The sequence below is a fragment of the Calonectris borealis genome, chromosome 23 (genome assembly GCF_964195595.1).
Source record: "Calonectris borealis chromosome 23, bCalBor7.hap1.2, whole genome shotgun sequence".
In the NCBI taxonomy this organism is placed as follows: Eukaryota; Metazoa; Chordata; class Aves; order Procellariiformes; family Procellariidae; genus Calonectris; species Calonectris borealis.
Window position 1 is genome coordinate 4,729,399 of NC_134334.1, and position 26,218 is coordinate 4,755,616.

A 26,218-nucleotide genomic window follows, 5' to 3' on the forward strand; every position below is an offset into this window, starting at 1 on the left:
AGAGAATAACAGATGTAATTTTAACATGTTTGCTAAAATGCAGGGACATATGCAGGAAGAATGCAAAGGAGAGGAAGCATATACCGCATAATTTAGAAAAACAGATTTCTTTTAATTTTTCCTCTTTATTCCAGGTGAGATGCAGTACTTTCCATTTTATAATCCTTTGGATCACAGTAAAATGATCCCACAGGCCCGTACAGACAAGGTCATCATACACAGATTTTCTATTACAGGGCACTAGCGGCATTTCGCAACTGTCTTTTTATGCACTTCTGCCTTTCCATCCAGACTATAAATTGTTACAAGGCCCTGGGGCAATCCAGCTGTATACTCCATTCAAATCAGGCTTCAAGGAGAAAGCACCACAGTCAAGATGCTTCAATCAAGTAAACATACAGGCACAAAGGGCAACTGCATCACAATTAATAATGTTTTCTTTTATATGGCAAATTCACCATTTTTCTGTTTTAAAGTTTCTCTCTGATGCTCAGATTCAAAGTGTTGCCCATTAGCATTTTAAATGTGACATCAAATTAAGTCAAAATACGATAAATCAGAAGCATGCTGCTGAAATCCATTTGCTGGTTGGGTTCTATCTCTCTCTGGAAAAAAGGAAAACCTTAAAAAGGAAATTTGGGCTTATTTACCAAACACTGGCAATTCATACCAAGAAAGGTTTAAATGACAGGATTAGAGGGCATATTTGCAAGATGTATTTATTTGTATAAATTAGCTTGTATCATGGTCAGAGATACCCTGTTATTACCAGCAGCCACGTGTCCCTTTTGGCTGTCAATTATCGTCCTTCGGTTTTGTTGTTGTTGTTCTTGTTTACTTAAGGTCTCACTTCACCTCTACTTGTTATCACAGAGAAAAAGCATACAAACTTCTTGGATGATAGTTCCACTTTCTCTTTCATTTTGGATGTGTCTTTTTTCCCTTTCAACTTAGAAGTTTAGCTGGAATTGCCTTCGTTTCAGTAAATTAATCAGAACTTTACATTCAATACACTCCTAAGTGTAATGTTCTGTGACTAGCTACTTTTTCAAATCAGTATTCTCCTACCTGGGATGGAGGTTAAAACTTAACTAAGTTCTGCATTGTGCTTCGTTTCTTTCTCCCAAAACACTAATACTCAGTAATCTTATTTTACTACTGATCTCTGCATACGGATAAACGTATTTCCAATAGCCACAGCTCTTTACTACTTTTGATATTTAAATTGAGACAAGTAATCAAAGCTGAATACGCATGGTTTTAGATGCATTACATAATTAACATTCATATTTGAAATGCAATTACTACTGTTGCATCATACATTTAAGCCAACAGCTGGTTATTTAAGGTGAGGAGAAAAGTTTTACTGGGATAAAACAATCTTGTAACCAACACCACAGGTTTTTTTTTTTGCTCACAACCCACTAAAGCAGCTGCTACTGTCTCCCGAGGAAGGCGTTTGCACCACTAGAGATCAGGAGCTTGGTACAGAGTGTCCGCGTCTCTGCCCCTCTGCGCAGAGATAGACGTGTTTGCTTAAATTCTATTGGACTTAAAAGAACACTCCTGTTGGATTTCTCACTCACATCATGTCACAGAGCTCTCCCTAAAGCCAGTTTAGTTTACGTAACTGGGAGTCTGCGCGCGTGTATCTGTGTTATAAAATGGTTGCCTAACCCAGAGCCATGGGTAAGTTCACATTATCATTAACACATCCTCACAAAGGACAGTGCTTGGCCAGTAACAGATAGCGCCTGTCCACAGCACGAGGTGTTCAGCAGAAAACCACTTAGGAAGAACAGGCAGCAGGGTGATCCTTGGCTTTGTAACAGCATAGGTTTCCATACCAAATAAATTACATCCTTGAGAATTTCTAACGCACCTCGTCATGCCTCTCGGTAGGCCCACTGAACACAAATGGCAAATTATTCAAGCTAATTAGTCTTACCTACATATCCCTATGCATCAGCTCTGCAGTCCGCCTAGATATTTCACACTAGTTATAAGCTATTTGCTAGCACTATATATACTGCCTCCTTGCTCTCCAGCCTGCAGGACTGAAAAAAGCTTCCTTCCAGTTCAGCGCGGTCCTACACAAAAGAGCATCAAAAGCCATCTCAATGACCAGTGTGCATGCGTATCATCTGAATTTCTGCATATTAATTGGATTTTCTCACACAAGGTCAGTCATCTAAGTTTTAATCCTGTATTTTCATCATCTGGAAGTAATCACAATCAACATTTTAATTAAGATAAAGAGAATGGACTGAATTTTAGGACTTGTTAACCATTAACAGAGATAAAGAGAAACTTCACTGTTTATAATACACTGATTGTAATGCAAAGAATCTGTCAAGGTTTAAACTACAATAGAAAACCATGAAATACTACTGTTCAATAAAAAACTACAGCTATGAAGCTATATACTCATTCTGATGAGAATCCAAATCTGTTTCTTCAAATGGTCTGAGCCAAAAAGAAATTCAGTGAGAATTTCCATTTTCAAAACATAGCGTTGTTCTATTAAAAAAGAAAATAAAAAAACTTTTTTTTTTTGGAGGGGGGGGATAGGGGGCTGGGAGGAATGAAGCAGCAAAAAGTACTGGTGTGTGAAAGAGAAACATGATCAGCTGAATAGATCCTTAACTGTTTCCTCAAGAAACTCCAGATACTATTCTTCTGCCAGAAACTCAGAACAAGGAGATCAAAGAGATTTTGGCCAGGTTTGTTTTATTCTTAGCAGAGCTTAGACTTCAATTAAGAGACCACAATAACAGGGTAAGTAACTAAAGTCAGGCTTACTCCTGAAGGACTACAAGAAATGAATGAAGATAGTATCAATTCTGGAAAATTAGCATTTGGAGGGATGAAGCAACTTTGACTCCCAGCTACTCATTTCAGAACTATTAAAGTTCAAAACTTTAGGTCTGCAGACAATTCACCCCTCCTCAGTGCCAACTAAAATATGACTCAGTCATCATTATTCTGCTGTGTATGCTTTGATCAATGTATTTGTAGCACCAAAGAATATTTAAGAAATACTTTGTGAAGTCTGTAGATTTTTAAGATTTTTGACTCCCACCACATTAAAGTGAACAAAAAGTATGCTTCCATAACTTTGTGATGACTAGAAAATTTGCATTTATGACAGCAGTAACCTGCTGTTGAAACAACTGCATTGTTAGAAATGCAGTGGTACTATCGCAGAATTAAGTTAAAAGCAGCAGACTGATGTACAGGAGACATCTCTTGATGTAAACAACCTTAACTTTGTCTCACAGAAAGAAAAACTAATCAGAAAAACTTATGTAGAAAAAATATTTTTAAAACACGCACCTAAGCATTAACCGCTTCCATTTTATTGGCTTGCCCATGTAATTTAAAGCCCAAGCTGTAAGATTGTTCTAAAACAAAAGATCAACAGTAAACGAACCCTGAATTAAATGCTAATGGATCCCGGTTTTATTACTCTACAAAACACCGTTTTCCTTCTCCTTATAGTTGTTCAAGAGTCAGGTTATGTCAACGAAGTATTAAAGCCACATTACTATGCCCTTTTACAAGCTTTATCCACATGTTCCAGCTTTCCAATTATATTTTGCTGTTTCTTATTAAAAGAATAATATTTTTAAAGTAACTGACATCATAAGATGGATAACACAGGCTTAAAATAAATGGGTAAAGAAGTGTTTCCCAAGGAACAAAACAAGGTTAGAAGAGTTGCTTTAAAGCTAATCATAACCTTGCATAATCCAGATTTACAGAAGACCACTTAAACCCAACCACTTGTTCAGCCACCCCGATGTGCTCCTGCTTGGAAGGAGGGAGAGCATATACTACAAAGTAACCGAGAACTAATATTTAGTACCACCTAGGAAAGAGAAGGAACTTATAACCAATAAAAACATGTAAGGCAATAAATGAAACAGAGATTTAAGCGTTGCTTCACCACAGTTTGTTCCTAATCAAAGTCCTTAAGGATAATCTGGTCTTGAATCCTGAAAGAGGATAGTATTAATCCAGAGCAAAATGAATTAGCACTAAAGAGGTTAAAAAAATGTTCCAGGTCACAAACAGCACAAAATAACCCAAACAGTAGAGGAAAAAAAAATTCTAGTAACTTGGTTTTGTTTTTGTGTTTTGTTTTTTTTTTTTTTTTTTTTTTAAGTACAGACAACTATCTCATACTCTTCTGATAGGCTAAAGCAATTTCAGTTTTAAAATGTGTTAAGTTCAATAATTCAAAACTGGTGAAGTGAAGCAAACAAGGAAAAAGCATTTATGGCATATTACACCCTCTCGCATGACCCACCACCCCATCATTTTCTCTAAGGAGAAGAAAAAGAAGCTGTACTTGTAACAGTCAACATTCACAAGTATAGTAAATATTTCAATATTTTGAGGGCAAAAATAAAACAGCAGATTTCCAAAAAAACTTGCTTCTCAATGTTCTGCAAAACTCCCAACAAAAACCAAACCATCACAAGTAACTAACAAAATAGCATGAGACCTACTGCAATATTATTCTGTATTTTTACATGTTTGATACGCCACTTCAGAACAGAACTGCTGCCTTGCAAGAACACCAGAAGCACTGGATAAGAACGGGTTCCCTTAGTGATCCAGCTCTGACAAAAGGGCATCTTGTTCTTCCAGTGGGGCGAAACACAGGTGCAACAAAAGTACACCACACGCTGCAGTACAGCACGACACCCCATTATAAAGAAAACTAATGTTCACTTTAAGCACCACACATCTTTTGCTTTGAAGAACATGTCTGCTCTAGTGCCGTGTAATTTTTATTTAAGCAACTTGCCTCTGTAGGCAGCTGGAAAAAAAAAATATCCTTTTTAAGCAAGACAAGATTCACAGGAAACACTTCAATTCCTCTCTTTCAATTCTTTTCCACCAATTCCTGCTGTTTCCCTTCAACAAAAATGGGTTAACCTGGTTACTATCTTCTGTTGCAGCAATCAAGCTTTCTAGTAAAAAATAATGCTAAACTCAGGTTTATAAATGAAAATGCACACATTCTTAGCACTTGAGAGTTCTGTTGTCATTAGTGGACAACACGCATATTAAATGTATATCTGAATATTTCCAGGGAGAAACTTAAATTACATTGCAATCACTGCTATCTTAATAAAAGCTAAATTAACAAAAAAAAAGTCTATTAGTGAAGACATCTGGTATAGTAAAAAAGTTCACATAATGACACTATTTGGAAATCTGTAATTTTTTTTATCCAGCAGCTCTATTATTGCACTGTATTAGATCTGTGCATCTCTGTGGAATTTAATAGATGTCTGCACAGAGGAAGCTTTGCCAACTAGATCTGGTTCAGATCAGGCTACAGTGGGTTTGGCAGCATTTTTTTGCCTTTAAAGAACCGTCAACAAAATTACCTTTATGCTAAATTCTGCTGACTTCCTGAAGATTGATGGACTTCCTACAGAATACCTTACAAACACAGTTGAGATCGTTTGTCACGGGATTACCAATTGCCAGTAAAAAGATCACTATCAAAGTATCTGACAGATACTGGTAATCAATTCTAGAGAGTTTGTCACACAGAATGAACACAAAGAGAACGTTTGTCAAAATTAATGTCATAATTAAAATTAACTATCAATTTAGCAAACCCCAGTTAGTGGCCACTATACAAATTGCAGCAAAATTCTTGATTATGCAAAGACGAAACAGATTAGAAGGTAAAAGCTAAAAAATATGACCTATTAAAAAACAGAACCTTTTTTTAGCGGTCTAAAGAAGCATCTGATTCAACGGACAAATTGGACCAACACTGCACTTCTAATTTGCTGAAAAACAGAGAAAAAGAAAAATAGCTGCATGTTTTCCCTGCTACCCCTTCCCTCATCCATCCTGAAATCTTATCAACTTTTGAACCTAAAAGGCTCCTGCAACAGGCAGCTGGTTTTTGAACCCAGCACTCAGATCTCAGCATGCAGCCAGCAGCTGAAATGGCTAAGTGAGTTTTCACTCACTCCCAGCTTCTCCATACCATCCATCTGCTTTTTTAAGCAACATTCAAAAGAGATGAAAATAACAGAAGAGATCCAAGACACTGTGCCTTAAAAATACTTACTGTTGCCTGACTCCTGAATCCCAAACCTTTGCTTGGGTCCTAAACAGGCACTGAATTTCCTTGGATTCTAAAAATAATACTACACCAGAAAGGAGTTGTATCTATTTAGGTGTTTTTTCACCTCCTTTGTCATTTTGTGGCAAGACAAAGTAAAAGCAAGTGTATTTCATTTTCCACTGAAAAACCAGACACAAATGAAAACTTCCTTAAAGACACACAATAGTTTCTTCCCTGTGGTACCCTTCATATCACACGTCATTCTCAACAACAAAAAAAAGTTAATTTGACTAGTTTCTTAAAAATTCACCATTAAAATGAGTCTCAGCTACGCAGCAATTCTAAAACCAGAACACAATATTGTAGCAGAACATCAGGGAACTTCAGCTGCCACAAGCTACTGAAGTACCTTCCATTCATATTTACCATACCAGCACCAATAAAACCCCCCTCCTCCTATTTGTACAAACTCAAGTTTAAAGACTAGCAACTTTTATGGCTTTTAAGCCATAAATAGCTTTTAAAGAAGGAAAAATTATTCCTGATTGCTTTCTCGCTAAGAATATTCTACACATATATCATTAGTGAGAAAAAGTGAAACTTGTTAGCTCCCCAACAAATGGAAGTTACCACTTGTATTCACAGACGGTTATGGGAGAAAGGAAAGTTGATAAGCATTCATACTTAAGACTAACAGATAGCTTGTTTCATCATTTCCAAACCTCACTGGACATCCTTGTGTACTGAAACATGGGTTTTTTTAAAAAAAAAAAAAAAACACAACAACAAAAAACCCCTACCAGAATTACGGACATCAAACATAGGGGCTGGGGAGGGGTATCATTAGATTAACCCAGTTCGCTCTAAGTATCACAGAGAATTAGGCATAACAAAAACTGTGAAGTTTGACCAGAAGTTGAGTGTGCATTTTCCTTCTCAAAGTCTAAAGCGCATTACAGCAAGTAGATGCTAAATAGCAAGTTTGAACTATAGCTGGTTTTCCAAACTCATGACTAGCACTAGAGTAGAAAAGGACAAGCAATAAAGGACCAGGTAAAGTCCCTTCTGTCATCATCTTTATTCTCTAGCAGTGCTCTATGAGGTTCCCACAGGTTTCAAATCAATGCTTTTTCAAAGCACTTTCTCAGCTGCAGGAATAGTCCATGCATTTCTTAAAAGCATGCCAAGAAGTTCGCATAGCAGAGCAGCAGTACTCCTACCATACCTTTGGTGCTTTGCTGTTCTCCCCAAGAACATATCACACTATCAACATGTTATTGGAAGTGATTTTGAAAGACGATATTAATCTTACAGTGAAACCCCTGTCCTGGAAGCACTGAAGCAATGGCAGACCAGAAAGGACACGACACTTACTTGAAGTGCCACTTCTTGCCGACAGTTTACCTAAGACACAACACATCATAGTTAATCATATTTTGCTTCTCAATTCCACAAAGTTATTTACATGAATCCCAGAAAGCTTGAAGGAATCCAGTGCCACAGAAATGGTAAAGACAAAAGAGGATAAATGTTACCCATGACAGTTTCTAACACAATTAAGCTGGATTGATCAAATCACTTCACTTCTTCCCAGACAGCCAGCCTTAATGCACCATTTGATTTTTTGACTCCAATTGCCCTCAATGCTTGGGAACCAAATCTGCTGCTCTTGCTCACCACCTCAGCTTATCCTAGTACAAGAACTAAGGGAACTTACGAAGGGAATGACCAATCTCCGCAGCATCACAGCTCTGCTTCATATGAAGCAACACACAGCAACAAAACACAGGATGGCAACAGGGACAGATTACAAAGAAATTAGCAGTAAGTAAAGCTTCATCACAAAGATTTTATGGCCATTGAAGTGCAATTGTTCTTCAGAAAAGCAAAAGAGCTGCTCCTCTAGTATAATTTTGAGTAGAACTGATTCATCTTAATGACAAAAGAAACTTGTGACGGAAATACAAGCTAATGCAACAAAGTATACCATTTTACCTGCCATAATTGCTGGAACAGCAAAGAGCATGCATAGGAAAACAATTACTTGTTTCTCCAAGTCACAAGATCTAGACACTAGAATACCAAAGCTGCTCTGAAATGATTTGTAACATCTGCGTCTGGAGTAGTATGATTTCATCAAGTTATAAGTAATCTCACCCCATTTTCCACACTGGTATTTGTGAAAGTGAAGCAAGTAAAACAGTTCTAACAAAGATGCTATTCCTAATACCACTTGAGAAACATGAAAGGGAGTAAGCCTCTTTATAGGGAACACACCACTCTCTACTTCAGTATTTGCTTCTACCTTCCTTGCCTCCTGCCATCTGTATGTCAAATGAATGAAGCTTGAACACTAAACCAGAAAAAACTGCCAGACTTCATAGAATCAGTTTCTAGTTCTTTCATAAACATAAAATCGTATCTAATTACGATTTAAGATCTTACTGGAAAAAGCAAGTTAAACTTCAATCTACTTCAAGAATGAAAGTGAATGGTACTCCAGCCTCATCCCTAGAATGACCCTCAGTACCTTTTACCCTGCAACATAGCACACATGTATCAGACAGCATCTGCTTTCTCATTTTTAATCCCCTCCTCCCTTTTTTTTTTTAAATGCAAGCTTACATTCCTTATTTCTATCCGTAAAAAAACACCATCAACTCCTACGCCTGACCTGCACCTAGAACAGAAGTATAGGGCAAGACTCATACACTCAGCCAAAAACTTCTAGTTTATGACAACCAACATCATAATGTACTTAATTAGTAGGCGACATTTCAAAGCTGTTGACTTCAACTTCCCTGCTTCACTTGACATATTTAGCTGAAGGCAAAACAAGACTGTTTTCCTGTTGGTATCTCGCACTAGAAGAGAAATCAAGTGTCCTTTCCACTGTACATCTTTCCTTTCCCCCAGCAGTAAAATCAACAGTGACAAACACACTGAAGATTCACTTTTGCTAGCATAATCAGCATCAAGGGTTTTTTTGGTTTTGTCGTTTTTACAAGTTCCTTTTATGCATGATGTCAGTAAGAAAAAAATTTAACAGAGAAATTAAAGAACTCCGAGCAGGCAAAACTAAAATAAAACAATGATACTATTTCCATGTGAAAAAATACGCAAAATTGCCAGCAACCCTGATGTCATATCCTTTGCACGCTGGAAACACAAGAAAAGAGAAACCACTCAAAAAAAAATTTTAAAGGTACTAAAACATATTGCAATACATTTCCCACATAGTTTTGCAAACAGTTTTAATGTGTTGTACAAGACCAATGCTGACAACAGAAGCTTCAGCTTTTGTTGTTAATATCCTGAGCAATTAATGCAACTCAGCAGGAACTTATTGCCCAGAATGGCAACTGTCACATTGTCATTTCAGTCAGACAAAAGCACCTGCTAATGTGCAAGAGTAGTACTACTGTGGCTTAACCCATTGCTAGAACTTGTTAACTACAAATCCAACAACTCCTTTTTAAAAAAAAAAAGCGGGGGGGGGGCGCAGAGAGAAGAGAGCATGTGCTCACAAGTGCCACGCACTACTATGGACATCAATATTGAAGAAAGTTTACACCTTCTCATTCACTGTGGTCTCACAAAATAAACTTGTAAGGAGTACAATGGAAGACTTGAGTACGAAAGCTTGGAAAAGGAAGATATATTCGGATAGCAACAGAGAGTGGGCGACTTATGTCTGTAGACTATGCATTGATAAGAAGGACTGTTTATTACATAGTCAGAACTTCCATAAACCAACAACAGCAAGAAGATCAGCAATAACAGTTACCTTTTCCAAATATCCTGCTTACACTACCCAAAACACTCCAAAGTCCAAAACAAGCATAGGTGCCCTTTGTGTCCAACAGGCAGCAGCTTTCTGCTCTGCACTGTGTAAGCAGCAAGTGGTTTTCTGTGCAGCTACAGCTTACTGGGAAGGAACATATTTAACCTTTTAAGCGTACAAATTCAGATAAAAAGGGGCAACTCCAACTAAATTGTTCTTGCACAGGTCCCCAACTTTTCATTTTTAAAGAATAAAGTGCTAAAACATTCTTAAATGTTATATTTTTCCAAATCAAACTTGTCATATTGGTCTAGTCTCTCTTTGCATCCTGAACTGTCAGTCCACCGAGCAGCTGAGATAAACAGGCTACCACACATCAGCCCACATGCTTCCCTTTACACAGCTGTGCTATATAAAGCTAGAGGTGAAGGCAGAGCCAATTTTAACTTCCCAGGAAAAACTTAACTTACTGAGCCACAATTTCCCCAAAACACTCAACTCAAAGTTAATATTTCTGTGGGTTACAAAACCTTAAAATGACATAGACCAGAATTTGAACTCTACAGCCCAGTTAACTAAGTCTATACCAAGGCCAGATCACTGCCTTAATAGCAAAACAGCTACTACTTTCAGAGGCTAAAGATTTACTCAGAAGGAGCAAGGAGCTACAGGAAGAACTACAGACTAAGAAATATTGCCATCTCAAGGGAGAATGGGGCAGGGAAAAGGAGATGTGAAAGTTTTCCTTACCAGTTTGAAGTCTTGAATGCTGCAGATGAAATACGGGGTATTCGGCCGGCGACTTTCAATATATACGCAATCTTTAAAAAAAGAGATTTTAAAACAATGGAAATTAACTTCTGTACCTCCAAGGAAGAACATAAAAACAGGATAAATTAAAAAACAGCTTAAGCTTGGGAAGAGCCACCATTTCATTTGCATAACGTGTAATTTATTCCGAGTGTGAACTAAAAATAGAAACTAGATGTTTTATGACGATAAATAAGGGAATTAACTGCATAAAAATTAACTTTGATTTGACTAGACATTTTGCTAGGAAAACAAAAGGAAGTCATATAAGACCATTCTGAATTTAGTTAATAAAAATGACCAAGTCACAACCTATGAACCAGATCAAAATGAGACAGGAAACTAATCAGATCTTTTGTGGTTAGCTTGCTATTAAGAACCTAGCACTAACGTATTTTCTCTTCCAATTGTGAAGAAAACCAAGGCAACCAATCATAGATGAAATGCAGCAAACTAAATTAGATTTACCTCAGGGAAGGACTGGGCTTTCTCAAATTACATTTGACATGACAGAAACCGAGTAATTATTTTTGTTTGCTTTTGACAACTGGACTCTACAAGGTTGCTGTAAAATAAGGTCTGTTGTATTAAAAACAGTCTTGGCAATAACCACAACAAAAGCAGTGCCTCAGAATAAAATTACAGCAAGGATGGGAAAGAAGTGCCTGATTAATGATAATGACCTCAGAAATCAGAAAATTCACAGACAGCTTGCTAGAAGGCAGTTGCTACTCCCAAAGCCAAACAAATATTTGAAGGACAGTCATTGTGTTCTCCTTTTATATTCAGATAGGTAACTGCTATTCAAAAGACACAAGACACAAAGAACACCAGCTATTCTATAAATGATTCTCCATTAACCTTTTTATACTTCGACAGAAAAATTCCAAAGCCTTAGAATTTTAAGACATGTTTCAAAACACAACTAATACCCTGCTTCATGACTTGTAAAATCTAAAAGTTGTTCAGGACAAACATTTTCTGGTTCTTATGCTCCACAAAGAGCATTCCTAAGGATGCATTGTCATTGTTTATCATAATAAAACATCTTCCTCCTGAAAGAAAAAAGAAACCCTTCATTAATCATTTGAAACCCAACCTGTACTCAGGAATTCTCTCACCACTGAGAGTTAACTCAAAGATTAATTTAAAAGAAGGAAACTTAGAAGCTATTTAGCAGGACTACCTTTGGACTATCAAAAGTGCAGGAAGAGTCTTAGTAGCTACATCAACCAAGCTGGAAGAAGGCCAGGCAATTCAAATCTATAGCGCTTCAATGATATACACCAGAATTACATGGTCGTGCATCTCATTTTAAATGTGGCAGCAGTATAATATCCTGTTCTAATGAGAGATAGAGGAGTACAGTACCCATCTTTACTAATTTCAGATAACTGATGTTTTGCCAGGATCAAAGCAACTTTGCTGGCAAACCAAGCTTTAAATGCACTTAGCACCTTTCCCCAAATTCTGCACTGCTTGTTCAACCATGCAGGCCTAGACTTGCTGCTTTTGGCTACAAGCACATACCATAGTCATACTCAGCAACACTAGATTATACTAATATTCCAGAAAAACACCAATATCTTCATTTTACAGGCAAGAAACTGTTGCCTGAAGTAGTCAGGCGACAGGCTGAGATTTCAGAGAGTTGTGGTTTTGTGTTTGGTTTGGGTTTTTTTTTTTGGATGAAGCAAGGAAATAAACTTTTACACTTACAGTCCAATACTTCATACCATAAAAACCTTTCTTACACTGGGACATTTCATAGCCACAGAATTTGCGTTCTGCTTACACCAGAAGACATTCCTCTCCATTTCAGTGGCGAGACCAAGAGGGCAAAAAGTTGGAAATAGTTCTAGCTTTTCTACCAGTCATTTAAAATCGAATGTGACTCTTTTTTTTCCCCTCTATCTTCCCTTATCTTCCTAAGATCTGTTTTCAGATCACCTCTACAAATTTGCAAGTAGGCCTTTATTTTGTCCCATGTCAGCAGTATGTCAAGGCAATGCAGTCAAGGTTTCTAAAAACAACTAGTCCCAGAAGAATTACACCTGAAAGCCAGCACACTGTGTTTCAGATGCAAAACTGTTCACCTCCACCATCCTCATTAGAGGCACTACCCAAAGAACTGACACTTTTTTTTTTAACTGCAAAACCATGACAGCAGAGCAGTACCTCTTTTCCCCAGCAGGCTACAAAATAATCTCTACATACTTGTCCCTGCTAATCAGTATAGATAAAATTCCACATTCAATGGAAGGAATTCAAAGGCAAAGGTATTTCTCAGTTATACTAACCCATGATTTCAATCTAGACTGGAAAAGATGCTGGTCTTTAGGTGGTGACAAATCAGGTTGAGGTCAGAGCACATAAGTATTACAGTCAGGCAGGTCACCTTGACTTCTGCAGAAGAAAGTCTTCTGAAGAAACTCTTCGAAATTGTGGTCTACATCCCCAGAGAATATGAAGGCTAGCAAACAGCTAAAAGCAATCACTTCAACTGTCACTAAAACCTTGCTGTGAGAACTCAAGTATCAGGGGCTTTTAAAACAGAACTGGGAAAAGGTTACTTAGACCCTCCTCTTCAGAATAAAATCCATTCAGCACAAATATTACCTAGTTGTGTATAGATTAGGCAATTCCTTGAATTAAAAAACTAAATCCATGGAGCACAAGCTCACAGAACAGATCACCTGCTCAGGAGCATCTCACAACCACATGCAGAAAAGTATGAACTGTGGGCTAAGCGACAGCATCGGTGCACAAAGGGTGGTCTGGAACATAGACTTTAACAGAGAGCATCTGCATCCTCTCAAATGCTTGCAACCAGGCAAGGAGCCACTTCCTGCTGGTTTATCACATAACCGTAGTAACCATCTGAAGCAAAGCTGATAAATCCAAGTGTCAAATTTCTACCTGCAACACTATTTGTAAACCAGACTTCTTTACCACACCATTCTCCATCCATCACAAATTGCACTGCTGATCACTCCGCAACAGCGTTTGATAAAGTCAAATGCGCTTGACAAAATAGATTTCTTTTTTTAAGCTGAAAACGTGTTGCTTTTTTTATAGTAAGAATCCAAGACACAGGGTAAGAATCTGGATTAATCCAAAATCATAATTTTATCAGCATGAGTGAAGCTCCTCTCCAAGTGTACAGAAGGAATGTAATTATAGCGGAGCTGTGTCCCCATTCCCACCAGACACACAAATGTAACAACTCACAGCTTGAATGTTCTGAACCAGAACTTAGCACGCAAGTTCCAAACCAAGCAGTTCTGATGTTTTTTATCATCAACTAGAAGTTAACGTTGTTTAACTTAGACAAATTTAACTGAAATCTTTGAGAATTTCTGTTACTGCAGTAAGTTCTGATCATTCATTACAAAAGCATCCACAAAAATAGCACTGAAATGAATTAATGACTTCTCAGGCCACAAGTTCCAAAAGCCTTTTTTTACACGAGAAGCACCACTACTGACCTTCCTACGCTTGCTGTCAGTTATAGCTCCATATGAGTCCTAGCCTCTTTTGAGAACTTCTGCACAGCTCTTTTTAGCATAAAAATACCACCAAAACTAAGAATTCCACTTCAATACAGCTGGCATCTCTTTACCAAGCGTCCACCTGATGTAAACACAATCCCAACTAAATTGCAAGATAATAACAAAGAGAAGGATGATAATGGAATCAACTAAAGGGTGAAACTATCAACACTAGAAAGGCAGGTGTTTAGAGATATTTTTGTGCTATAAGCATTAAAGAAACTTTTAGAGCAAAGAATTGTAAATTTTAAAGCAAAGTAAAAGGAAACGGTGAGAAAAAGTTAACTCATACTGGATTTATTATGAATCCTTAATACCACTCTAGCATCAGAGCAGAGGAGACATGGTCAGGAGTACGATCTTTCAAAGAATGCTAGTGCTAACCAAGTATTTACTAATATAGTGATTTGTCTTAATGACTATGGCAACACAGGAAGCTATGCTAAATAGCACGGCTACACAGGTATCTCTCAAGAGAAACAGAAGTTTCATGGATGTAAAATGCACTAAAATCTTGGGGTTTTTTTTCTTTTTTTCTAAGAATATAACAATAAACAGTTTTATATAACAACCTCCAGTATCTCTCTGTAGAATTAAGAAGAATTACGTCCATTTATTTCAAGTATAACTTACCTTTTCCAAACAACCAATTTCAAATTGTGTATTTCCTAGCTAGGATAGTAGCAGCTGTTGCAAGAACACGCATATGTACATTTTAAAAGCTTGAAATATCATATATGTAATCAACCATCAACAGCAGAACAGTAATCTATTTGACTTGTAACTCACACTTATATAGCACTTTTCATCCAAAATCCTGAAAATCCTACAGAAGCCATTAAGTCAGTCTCTCTTGGGAGGTAAGCATCTGAACTACCTTGCACCAAACGCATCCTCTTCGCCTCCTTGCATTGATACGCTATGATTCAATCTAGTTTATTCTGAAGCTATAGCAATTTAACTATATCAAAGTATTCCTGCACCATTTTGCTATCCCAGACTTCCTTGGCTAATCATTCCATTTAGACAGCCCTCTACTCACTCAAACCAACTGCCCAGTACCCCAGGCAAATCATCCGCTTACATGATGTTCCACCACTCATTTCGGGGAAGTTTTTCAGGATTCACTGGGGAATGTGTATTAAAAAGCTACATTATTTCAGATACAGAAAACACCACAAATGTCAAGATTTTTTTCTTAATATCTCAGTTTTGCAAGCCTCATTTTCAGAGTGTTATCAAACAGCACACAGAATAAACAGCTAAGCATCCCTCTGAAATGGCTGACACAAAAGAGAATCTGGCATCTACTCTGGATAACGCAAACATGTTGACTCACTAGTATATTGCATTTAAGCAAGGCGCTGCTGGCTGCCTGCCAAGATTTAAAACAAAGATGCCATCCAGTTAAGATGTCTCCAAAGCAATAGAGGCCATACGGATAAGAAAACAAGTTAATTCAGGTGCAAAGCAATGTCATGAATGCTAGAAACTGGAAAAATGCCAAAAGGAGAACATTTATGGATGCATTTACTTTAGCCACTCAAAACTCACCATAAAGAGCAATTACTTTCATTTACTAGAAATCCAAAATACAAATACATTATTTTGAAGAACAGCTTCGATCTGGACCCAAGCAACAAAGAAAAACTGCGTATCATTTTTCTAATGCAACAAACCTGCGTAGATAAGACTTATGCCCATGAAAAATACAGAATAGCCCCTCCTTAGCACACTGGAATGTGCTGTTGCGCCCTTTTTTCCCACTGATCACATACTTCCGCAACATTTTTAGCTCTATATGGCTGCAGAGAACATCTGCGTAGAGTTAGACAACTTCAGTCAGTTCTCATCACTATTGCTCAGGCTGCTTTGTGTCCAAGCATCTATTGCCGCTTTGTGACAACTACAAAAGATGCCCCATTTGTCATAAAGAAACAGCTAAAATACTTAAAATCACAAAATAAAGATGCTCCTCACACAGACAAGTTTACTTGCTGCTGAATTCTTTAACTGATCAGCAGGTTTATACAAATTGAGTGACACACTCTCTTCATGCTAAATGGAAGTCTGAAGCCTGAGGCTGTTTGTTAGGCTGCAATACAATCAACCCACATGCACTCTCCCTTCAGACACTTGAAAAAAATTCTGGTCAGTTATTTCAACATCTATTATTCTAGAAAGGAACTCACAATATAGGTATGTTTCAGACATCTATTTGCCCCTGCAATATTGATATTCATTTCTACCAACTTTAACATTCAATCCTTTCCACTCAAAAAACCCAACAAAAAAAAAATCAGACTATAAATTTCCTAATTTAAACACATCATCAATTGAATCTCTCAGTGTCACGTCCATTGAAGTTGCTCTATGGTGATATACAATTCCTAGCCCCCTGACTTTCAAAGAAGTACTATCCAATACTCAAAATGTTACTCATCTCACTACATGGAATTATGGACTGAGTGGCCCATAATTGTAATTAAGCCATTCCACTTTATGTCTACTCATCCAAGTTGAGCAAGTCACTGGTTTGCCGTCTCTGAGTGTACTATGTCAGACTGGACTTGATTGCAGCTACTGACATTTGGCAGCTTGAGGGCAATACACGTTGCACAGAAACCCTGACAAGATGAGTTCCCTACAAAACAAAATACAAAGGAGGCCAACAAATACTCACGCACACCACTACACTGGCTCCACATCCAGTGCTTGCTCTTCACTGTTTTATGACAACCTTTCTCCAAACCCCAGCTGACTAAAACCCAGCCTCACAAGAGGCCTTGGCTTAAATATACAGAAGTTAATCCCACTATGCATACTGCATCACCATTATTCTTTCATTTACCTTCCCCCGTGTTCTCTTTAACTTGCAAGGTAGTGATAACCTCGAAGTATTTTTCTTAGCCTGTATTCTGTCCACCTCCAAACCCTTCAAGTTTCCTTCCCTTCCCATTCATTTTTTCTTTCCTTAGTCCTTATTACAGTTGCATCAACAACTACATGCTGTGTTGACTGCTCTGTCATCTGCAAAAATCCCTTGAAAGCTGAACTTAAGGATGTGTTTTGTTAGGCAAGGCTCATGACCCCCTTTATAGACAGAATAATACCACTAACAGAAAATGGAAGGAGATGCCTGATTATCTACTTTGACTCAGTGAAAAAGCAACAAAACAACAAAGAAGTTACTGTAAAGTAAGCTATAGGATGAAATACAGCAAGCAAAAATTGTTGCTCTGAACATCCCTACACGCTTACCAAAGTGTAAGTTAATTTCTTTTACTGAAGGACGGTCATCCCCACACCATCCTGCATTTATTGGTAAATAAGAGCAAGCGTGAAGCAAGTCACCACACAGGAAATGGGTGTGCTATAAATTCACACTCTGGCTTTCTCCACAGCAAGATAACATCCACGTGTCAACTTCCAAGGGCCACCTCAGACAAGTTAAACACCTGATCTGTTACACCAGAGTTTACAGGTGACGAACCAGCAAACTCTCAAAAAAAAAAAAGGACTTTCCATAATCCTTGCCACTACAATGGCAAAATAGAGTAAAGAAATCTTAAGTTCCCTGCACAGCTAGTGGGATTCACTGCCTGTCTCCAACCATGAGTGCATTTGCTTACTTTCCTATTTCATGTAAAATGTCCCACTGGAGATGAAGTATTTCTACGACACATGGTACAGAGTCATTATGCCTTTGGGCTTGTGATATTCACCAGATGTGCCCTAGTTCTGAAGGGTTACATTAATATTCCCACACTAAAAGCTGCTTTTAAAATTAGAGCTTCAATACATGGACTGAAAGATCTTTTGGAAAAAAAACCAACCACTTCACTGTTCTGAACACATGAACCTTTATCAGCTTAAATGCTGCAGTTTATGTAGTAACTATCTTCACAGTCACAATCCTTTTATGTTTTACCTAATGAGTCAACATTTGCATCATCCAAGAAACAAAGCCTTAGGCTCTGTGCACAGCACCACACTTCCACAGGAAAGATATTCCTTGAAAGCCATTGTCAAGGAATTGACTACAACCCCCCCCGCGTCGTGTTTCAACAGTCACAAGCTCAGACTTCACAGCGTAGCTGTAAGCAACCAGAGTTCCAATATACACGCACTTCCCCGCTTTGACATCCCAGTACTTTACTGGATTACGAATTCTTTCCTTCATTTTGCTTTCCTTCAGATATTCTATGTTAGAGTTAGAGGTTCTGAAAAACAATATGCCAGGTGTGTAGAAAAAAAATCACTCTTAACAATTTAGGTAAAACTTAGGGGAGCTCGTCGGACACCAAGTTTGAATAGTTTATACATCAACTCCTACATTGTCACAACCAACCAGATGAATCATCAGGCTCGTGTAATCGGTAGTAACGCATGCTCTATTTTCAACCACTCAACCAGTGTGCTAAAAACCATACTTCAGGTATACTTATCCCTGCAGCATATGCGTACAGTCCTGTTTCTCACATCCACCACTTCTAACTTAATACAGAGACAGCACTTATCCGAACACTCTCGTTAAGTCTACAGATTCAGTGGCACCACAGTAGAAATGCGTATGATGGATCTGAGATACTGTAAAAGAAACAGTGTCCAGGCAAGCCCTGCGACACAAGTTAGGTTCATCAGAACCATCCTGGATTTAAAAAAAAAAACAAACCACAAGAAAAAAAAAAAGAAATCCAATTGTTTATCAAGATAGACCCCAATTCTTAGGGAGACAGAGAATTTTATTTATAGACTTTACAGAGTCATATATATAAGGATTTGAGAGGGAGGGAGGGAGACACTCTTTATGTGTCTCTGTGTGTGTATATATATATGTATATATCCTGAATACAAGTCATGGGATAGGAAAATAATTAAAGGATATTTACATCCCAGAATTAAAGGATATTTACATTCCTCCATTCTGGTGTGTAAAATTAAAAGGCTTAATTGTCCTAGTGCCCTCTGCCAACCAGTGAAGAAGCATGATCAGGCGATTCTGAACTGTTCTCCAGAAATACCTCTGCCCAAGCCAAGACTGGGAACCCCAAGCAGCAGGGCTCTTCATTTCAGCATCTCAGCTACCTAAAGTTAAACGCCACAATCCTTCACCACCACCACCCAGAACAGTTAAATACTGTAAGGAGCACGATATTAGCAGTTACAGATCATCAATAACCAAGTGGTACCTTTCAAAGGATCAGAAAAATATTTGCAACATTTAATGAATTCTAAACGTTGAAATCTGAATTTGCCTGTATTCCAAGTACAGGAAAATTACCAAACCCTTGAAAACAAAGGTCAGTGATGGAAACAGACCTCTCACTACAGCAGTACATTTGGCATGATGGTTTAGTAACAAACACAGAAACACAAGGAGGAATGCACTGGGAATGACAAACACATGGTTTTAACTAGAAAAATATTACCACTGACAGGTAGGGAGCTGTACAGTCGCCTCTCTTCCCCCCATATGGCTGACAACAAACAAATTGCTCGTCTGATCTTTTAGTGTCACTTCCTGCTGAGCAGATTTCAAGCAACACTGCTGGCTCCTCGTCAGAAAACAATGTGCTAGAGCCCTGTTCTGCAATAAATGGTTCAACCAATTTACTGTGTTCATTTGAAACTCACAGGAGTATTCCTGATGCCTGGACTATAGTTTTTATTTGGCAAATGATTTTATTATAAACTGGTATCATAGCAAATCCATTTCCTTTAAAGGGTTTTGCTGCTGTTTAATGGACTGTCAGTATAATTTAGATTTCATCTATTTAAAGTCATTCAAGCCTGGCTCCTGATTGTACAATAAATGGAACATATTTCTATTCAACAAAATTAATGACAGCTAATTGTAGTCTGCAGTTCCCAATTTTATAAAAGCAACTGTTCTGCAGTTCAGGCACCCAGCTACATGATTTCCCACACCAATTATTTTTCTGCACTTTTCATGCACGACCACAACACTATGTTCTTGCAACCTGCGTTCAGACATACTTTGTTAGCAATTTTGATACAAACCAAACATTTTTTTACAGAAAGTAGTGTTACCAAAAAAAGCCACTGTGAAAGCAAAGATATTGTAGATGCTCAGCCACTAACTCACACTAGGGTATCCTCCTGACTTAGAATTGTTTTTCTTTTTCAATTGAATACATGAAATGGGAGGAGGGGTGGGAATAAGAGTGCAGGCCACTAAAAAAAATTAAATAAGCGGTTAGGCTAAAAGCTCCTTCTTTAGCAACAGATAAGCTTTACTGCATGCATGCCAGTTAAAACAGTCTTTTCTGATCTTTTAAGGTGGCAGTAAACTTTTGCTAGAGGTGCAACATTCGCTCCAAACGCTTCTCATTGATATTTTACAAATGCCGATGTAGCCGCCTCTCTTAAACCTGAACTGGATGCATTTCAATAGCTCTTCATGGACTCATTTCTAAAGTACTGTGGAAGGCACAAAAGATGAGCAGCACCACAAATGTACCACATCGCTACATGACCTCACTGTTTTAGATATCCTTAACGTTTTTCCCCTATTAAAAAAATCCTCAATGTGCAAATTACAACACACTTAAACAATGGCTACCGATAATCTCTCTGATACCTTAAAGGCAAGCATTAATAATAAACCTTAAGAAACCAACAGAAGAAGTTGTCATGGTCTACATGAAATCAATTGAACAATCTCCACAATGTCTTCGAATGGAGCATGCAATTGGTCAGTACACACAAAAACCTGAAGAGATTAAGGGGTCAAGATTCTGTCTCTCGAGTAATAGAGACTCTTTCTTCTCATGCACTTCCCATTCACTTCTGTTTCCCAAGTTTTGGTAATGAGTCAATGGTGACATTAGAAGAAATCAACAGTATACAGTTGGCCCATGAAGCTGTACTTAATGTGAAAACTGGCATCTTTACATGGCTTTGAGTTTAAGAAGTTCTTCCGTTAGACCATGCATAATTATAACTCCATGCTCTAGTAGGCAAAACAAGCACACCAAGAGGACTTGGAAGAGAAAACTCTTCTATTCCCAAGCCCACCACAAACACCAAATGGTTGCTTTACTTCTCTCCCTTAGCTACCCTTCTGATAATTAAAGTCCAACACACTACAATACCTCATCAAAATATGGATGGGCATTATTTGTGTAGCCCTCAACTAGAAAAAAATTACAGCCATTACTATTTCCATAGTAATTGGCCCATCACTTCATCTTCCCAATTAGACAAATGGATAGAGAGTAACCCATTTTATAAGTTGTTGGTGCGGCCCTGAACAGAAACACATGTTCAGAAGGGGAAAACTAAATGTGTCACTTGGGCAAGGATGATTTTCACAGAAGACTATTTCAAATACTGCAGTCTGTTGCCTCAAAGCCTGCTGTGATGCAAACACAGACACTCCCGTCAAGAAGGCTTATGTGATATTCTCCCTATTGTCTGTTAATCTGATATTCACCTACCTGCAAATATCTAGCAGCACCGAAAAAATATCTGTATTTAAAAAAAAAAAATCAATACTCATTTTCTGAAACAAAAAATATTTTCCTATTGTTTAAATTTGTAAATTTTACACAGAACAAATTAGTGCAGCAGCTGTAAAGCTGATCTTACAACAAAGTGTATTTACTTTGTTTCAACACTGGTATTTACCTTTTTTTCTTCATTTTAAAGCATAATGATCATGCTAGTATGCTAGTCAGCTGCTTAAATAAGAAATGCCCATTTCAGGAAGAAAAACAATGCTTTCCTCACTATTAAGAAAAGAGGAGTACAATCACCACAGTAAAGATACAAGCATAAACTTTCAAGCCAAAGAAAAATAAATATATGTCTACATTTTCTTTCCTAAAAAAACAATACAAATGAAAGAGTCTTAAATCTGCATCAGTCTTCATGTACATCTAGCCGCTCCTTTCACAGCAGGGTTTCTGATCCTTTTTTGCTTCAAATATCTTTATTGCTTTTGGTAAAAGCATCCATAACATGTTTTGGAGTTTGAAGAAAAAAAACGACTAGATAGATCCATTCTTCCTGCCAATGCTGAAACAAAGTAAAAATATTTCCATTTGTAGCTCAGTTTACTTGAGCTGTTTCTTTAGCGCCACACATGCTCTGCTACCGGATACTGTTTATACAAAACTATCTCTTTAGGACAAAAGGAAAACCAAATAGGTTGCCCAAAATTTATGATATTACAGAAAAAAATAATTCAATGATCAATTAGAAGATATCCAGTTAGAGATATAAATACCTTACCAGTGTGGCCCATTAAGCAATAAAATGAAAATGGAGATAACTTTTAAAGGAGAATTTATTTTCACCGATTCTTGACTTGCATTTACCCTCTTCCACTTTCTATTCCACTTGGAAACAACAAAAAAAAAGTCTCATTTTAACACACTCTCTTCACTTGGCCTGCTTACATGTAGCACTGAGTGTCAAACCTGTAGAGAAATATCTCCCTCCCCTATGAACTTTCTCCTCCATCCCCCATGAATTCTTCTACAAGGTATTTTCACGAAACCAGTATTCCACAATGAGGCAGCAAAGGTCAGTCCCAGGATCAAAATTCTGACAGATTAAATTTCACTCCCTCCCTACCCCAATTTATCAGAAAAATCTCCAGATAAAAGTTAAAGCAATCTTCTGGCGTAAAGAAGGCTGTGCTACGTGGGAAACCGTAGCATCATTCCCAGTACAGAAGTTAAAATGAGAGTTTAGTTTACCCCTTACACAGGTGTTGCCGTTATAACTGACCAAACACTCCTTTATCTAGTGGTTGATGAAAGACACAGCAACTTCCACAGAGTAAAAGTAAGAAAAAGGGCTGGTAAGTTCATACACTAGAAGTTCAAACTATTTTAATTGAAATCAATTGAGGACAGGCCATGAACAATTACTGTGGCCACAAACTCCACATTCACCCCTTGAAAACGACTATTTCAAGGAATTCCTTCCCCTTAGTCCGATTTTTCCACAGTTGGTTCCCACTCACTGTGTTTTTATTTCAAAATTTCCATTTGCCTAATTTCGTAATGGCATGCTGCATTCCCCATAAAGTATTATTTTTTGCTTAGGTACAATCTTTCTACATTCATCCTCTACAAAAATAATCCCCTAACGCAGCCTGCAAAACTGCTCATATCTGTGTTCCACAGTTACCTATGGTAGTTAAACCACCAATTTTCAACTGTAGCTGTTGTAGTCACACACACAAAAAATTAAGCCAATAAGGTGTTTATGTAAAGTTTCACATTCATCCTATAACAGCTCCAAAACACCACAGCTTTACAAGGTATTTTTATTTCGCATTACAAGCTTCTCAGGGAACATGTTAGGAAGTTCATTTAGTACACAGCATATGTTTATAGAGTTCACGTAATCCATGGTACTTTTCGTAATACTTCGTTACAGCAGTCAGTGGTAGTACAGCTCCTTCTGTTAGTGACCCACGTTCCATTATGATGGAACACAGAGGGATGACTCACAGATAAAGTATTAAGAATAATCTTATAGAGAAAGCCTTATCTAACATTCTCCACTTGCACAATTCATCTGTTACAAAAACGCTATCACGATTTCATGTAATAAACAAAGACAATATGAAAAACTACCTGTTAGACCAACATTAGCTAAGCAATGTCCCCCATCCCAGATACCCTCCCCTCATCTCCTTAGTGCAGCTCTTCATGATTTATACACAAAAGCCAAACAAAGCCAGAGAATCCATTTGCTAGATCAACCTTGATCTGCACTTAAGACTCCATCTGTCAAGCACCAACAGCTGTCCATGCACAGAGCAATGCCTGCCACATCTAAGAGTAAATATGAACTCAGTAAATGCATCGTCTTTTTTTTCCAGTTTGGCTTACGTTTATTGCTTATACTAACAGCACACATACACAGAAAATTAGTTATATGCAATTAAGTAGTCGATGTACGCTGTCATGTAGCCTTAATTACTTTCTACACTTAATTTTACTCACCTACTCACCTGATCTTTAAAAACCACGCTTTTCCTAAAATCTCAAATACTGAGAATAAAAACTAATTACAACCGCTGTTATATCAAATAGTACAGGACAATAATAACACAAGTTTCAGTTGCATGTGGAAACAGTTCTCTACAGACTTCAATCAACTTCAAAGAAAATCCTTCTGTGATGCTTTTATGCATTTTATTAACCATCCTGACATGTTTTAAGACTCACCTACTAATCCAGGCCTTGTCTCTGTTTTTTTTCCCCTTCTTTTAATTAGTAAAGGAGAAATGGGAAAGAATGCATTTGTGTCCACTAAAACAAAAGTCTTAAAGATAATCTCTTATTCTAAAAAAAGATTGTTACTAGTTTTCCTCACCAATATTCACATACGCAGAAAACACAGTGGTCTAAGTGTGAAAAATAAGGGAACTCTTATAAATACATTAAGCAGCACAGCTCCTGAGGTTATTCCTATTTACAGCAGCTGAAAGTCTGACACTGAATATCTGATTATTTCAATAATCTAGTATTACGATGGTAACAGACTTTCAAATGAAGAGGGAAACAGAGAGTGCATCACATTAGAATACATGCTCACTTCAGCTATGAAGCTTTTGAGGGAACAGAAGACCACACATGTAAAAATACGCATCTCCATGACAAACTTGGTCAATCCATGCAACGTGGACAGAAAACAGTCTGGCCAAAGACCTCCTAAAATTAAGATGTACAACTGAAAAAGTAATTTTGTTGCATTTCTTCCTTCTGCCCAAGCAAAAATTTGAAATTTTAAAACTTCCCGGAAAAGAATTAACTTTTTTGCCCCCCAACTTTTTAGCAGCCTAAGAAACACTTGCCAGAACTTCAAGGTTTATAGAAAAAAATTCATGTTTATATTATATGTATTTTTATATTTAACTCTGGCATGGCCACCTTTCTCAGCTGGTAAAGCTGTCAGAATAAAGAAAGGCAGCATCTAGAAGACAGACAAACACATGGGTCAATGTCAAATACAAGCCAATCACTGTCAGAGCGTGAGCCAAATTCCTGCATTTCAACTTCACCAACATTCAACCCAAATACCAGTATACCACTTACTAACAAAGTAAATAGAGGGAGGAAGCACTTTGGTTTGCTTTTTGTTTATATGTATTTTTTATAAAGCTAATGGAGTTTTCTAGTTTAAAACAACCATTTCAGCGATTTCCTCAGTTACAACAATGCAAAACATCTCAGCACAGTTATAATAAAGGAAACATTTAACAATTAATTACACCAGCAAAAACTAAAGCTTAGAAATTTAGCAGTCCTAATACTTGCTTGCCAACCAAATTGACAGCGGATTTTAAGATAGCTAGAAGAAATCTCAGTCCGACTAGATCTTCGGTAAATATAATTCTGGTGCCACTGTGATTGGAACTCCACTGGCCACACTCCACAGGACACTGATGTCAGGCCTGCAGCTTCACACAAAAGATGACCCACCATCTTTTGTTATTTTCGCATTGTGATAGTGCAATAACCCAACACCTGCAGGCTTCAAATCCGAGCCACTGAAGACTGCCAGCTATTTCCTAGCTTATGAAGTGCTGCCTTTGAAAAATGGCCACATACTCTATAATCACAGAACGTATCGAAGTGAAAAGTATGTAAGATCTCACTTTGATACATTTGGTGACAACTGAGCAGCAGTATTTCACAACAGTGCATCTGACCTGCAAATTCAGTCTCTCTTTCCTTCTCTGATGCTGTCCACGTAATAGCTTATGGGCTTATCGTGCCTCTTAAACAGCACTCGGGGATAGAAATCTAACAAAACTTTAAAGCGACATCAAGCTATAAATCCAGAAAAGTTAGTACTCAACTCAAGTTATATTTTCCAGTAGCAATATCTCACTTTCATCCTAGTGACAGTGATTTCCCATACCTTAAAAAAAAAAGCACCTAAACAAAAAGTCCAATAGCTGTCCCAAACAGCGATTGC

The 26,218-nt window shown here is 37.6% G+C and overlaps 1 protein-coding gene across 1 annotated transcript in view; it reads right to left on the reverse strand.

Moving 5' to 3' along the window:
* Nucleotides 1–26,218, reverse strand: part of RERE (arginine-glutamic acid dipeptide repeats) — a 256,716-nt gene that overhangs the window by 148,090 nt on the left and 82,408 nt on the right. Inside the window, exon 3 of the mRNA XM_075172413.1 lies at nt 10,638–10,708. Coding sequence (XP_075028514.1) covers nt 10,638–10,708 — 71 coding nt within the window. The remainder of the gene's footprint in view (nt 1–10,637; nt 10,709–26,218) is intronic.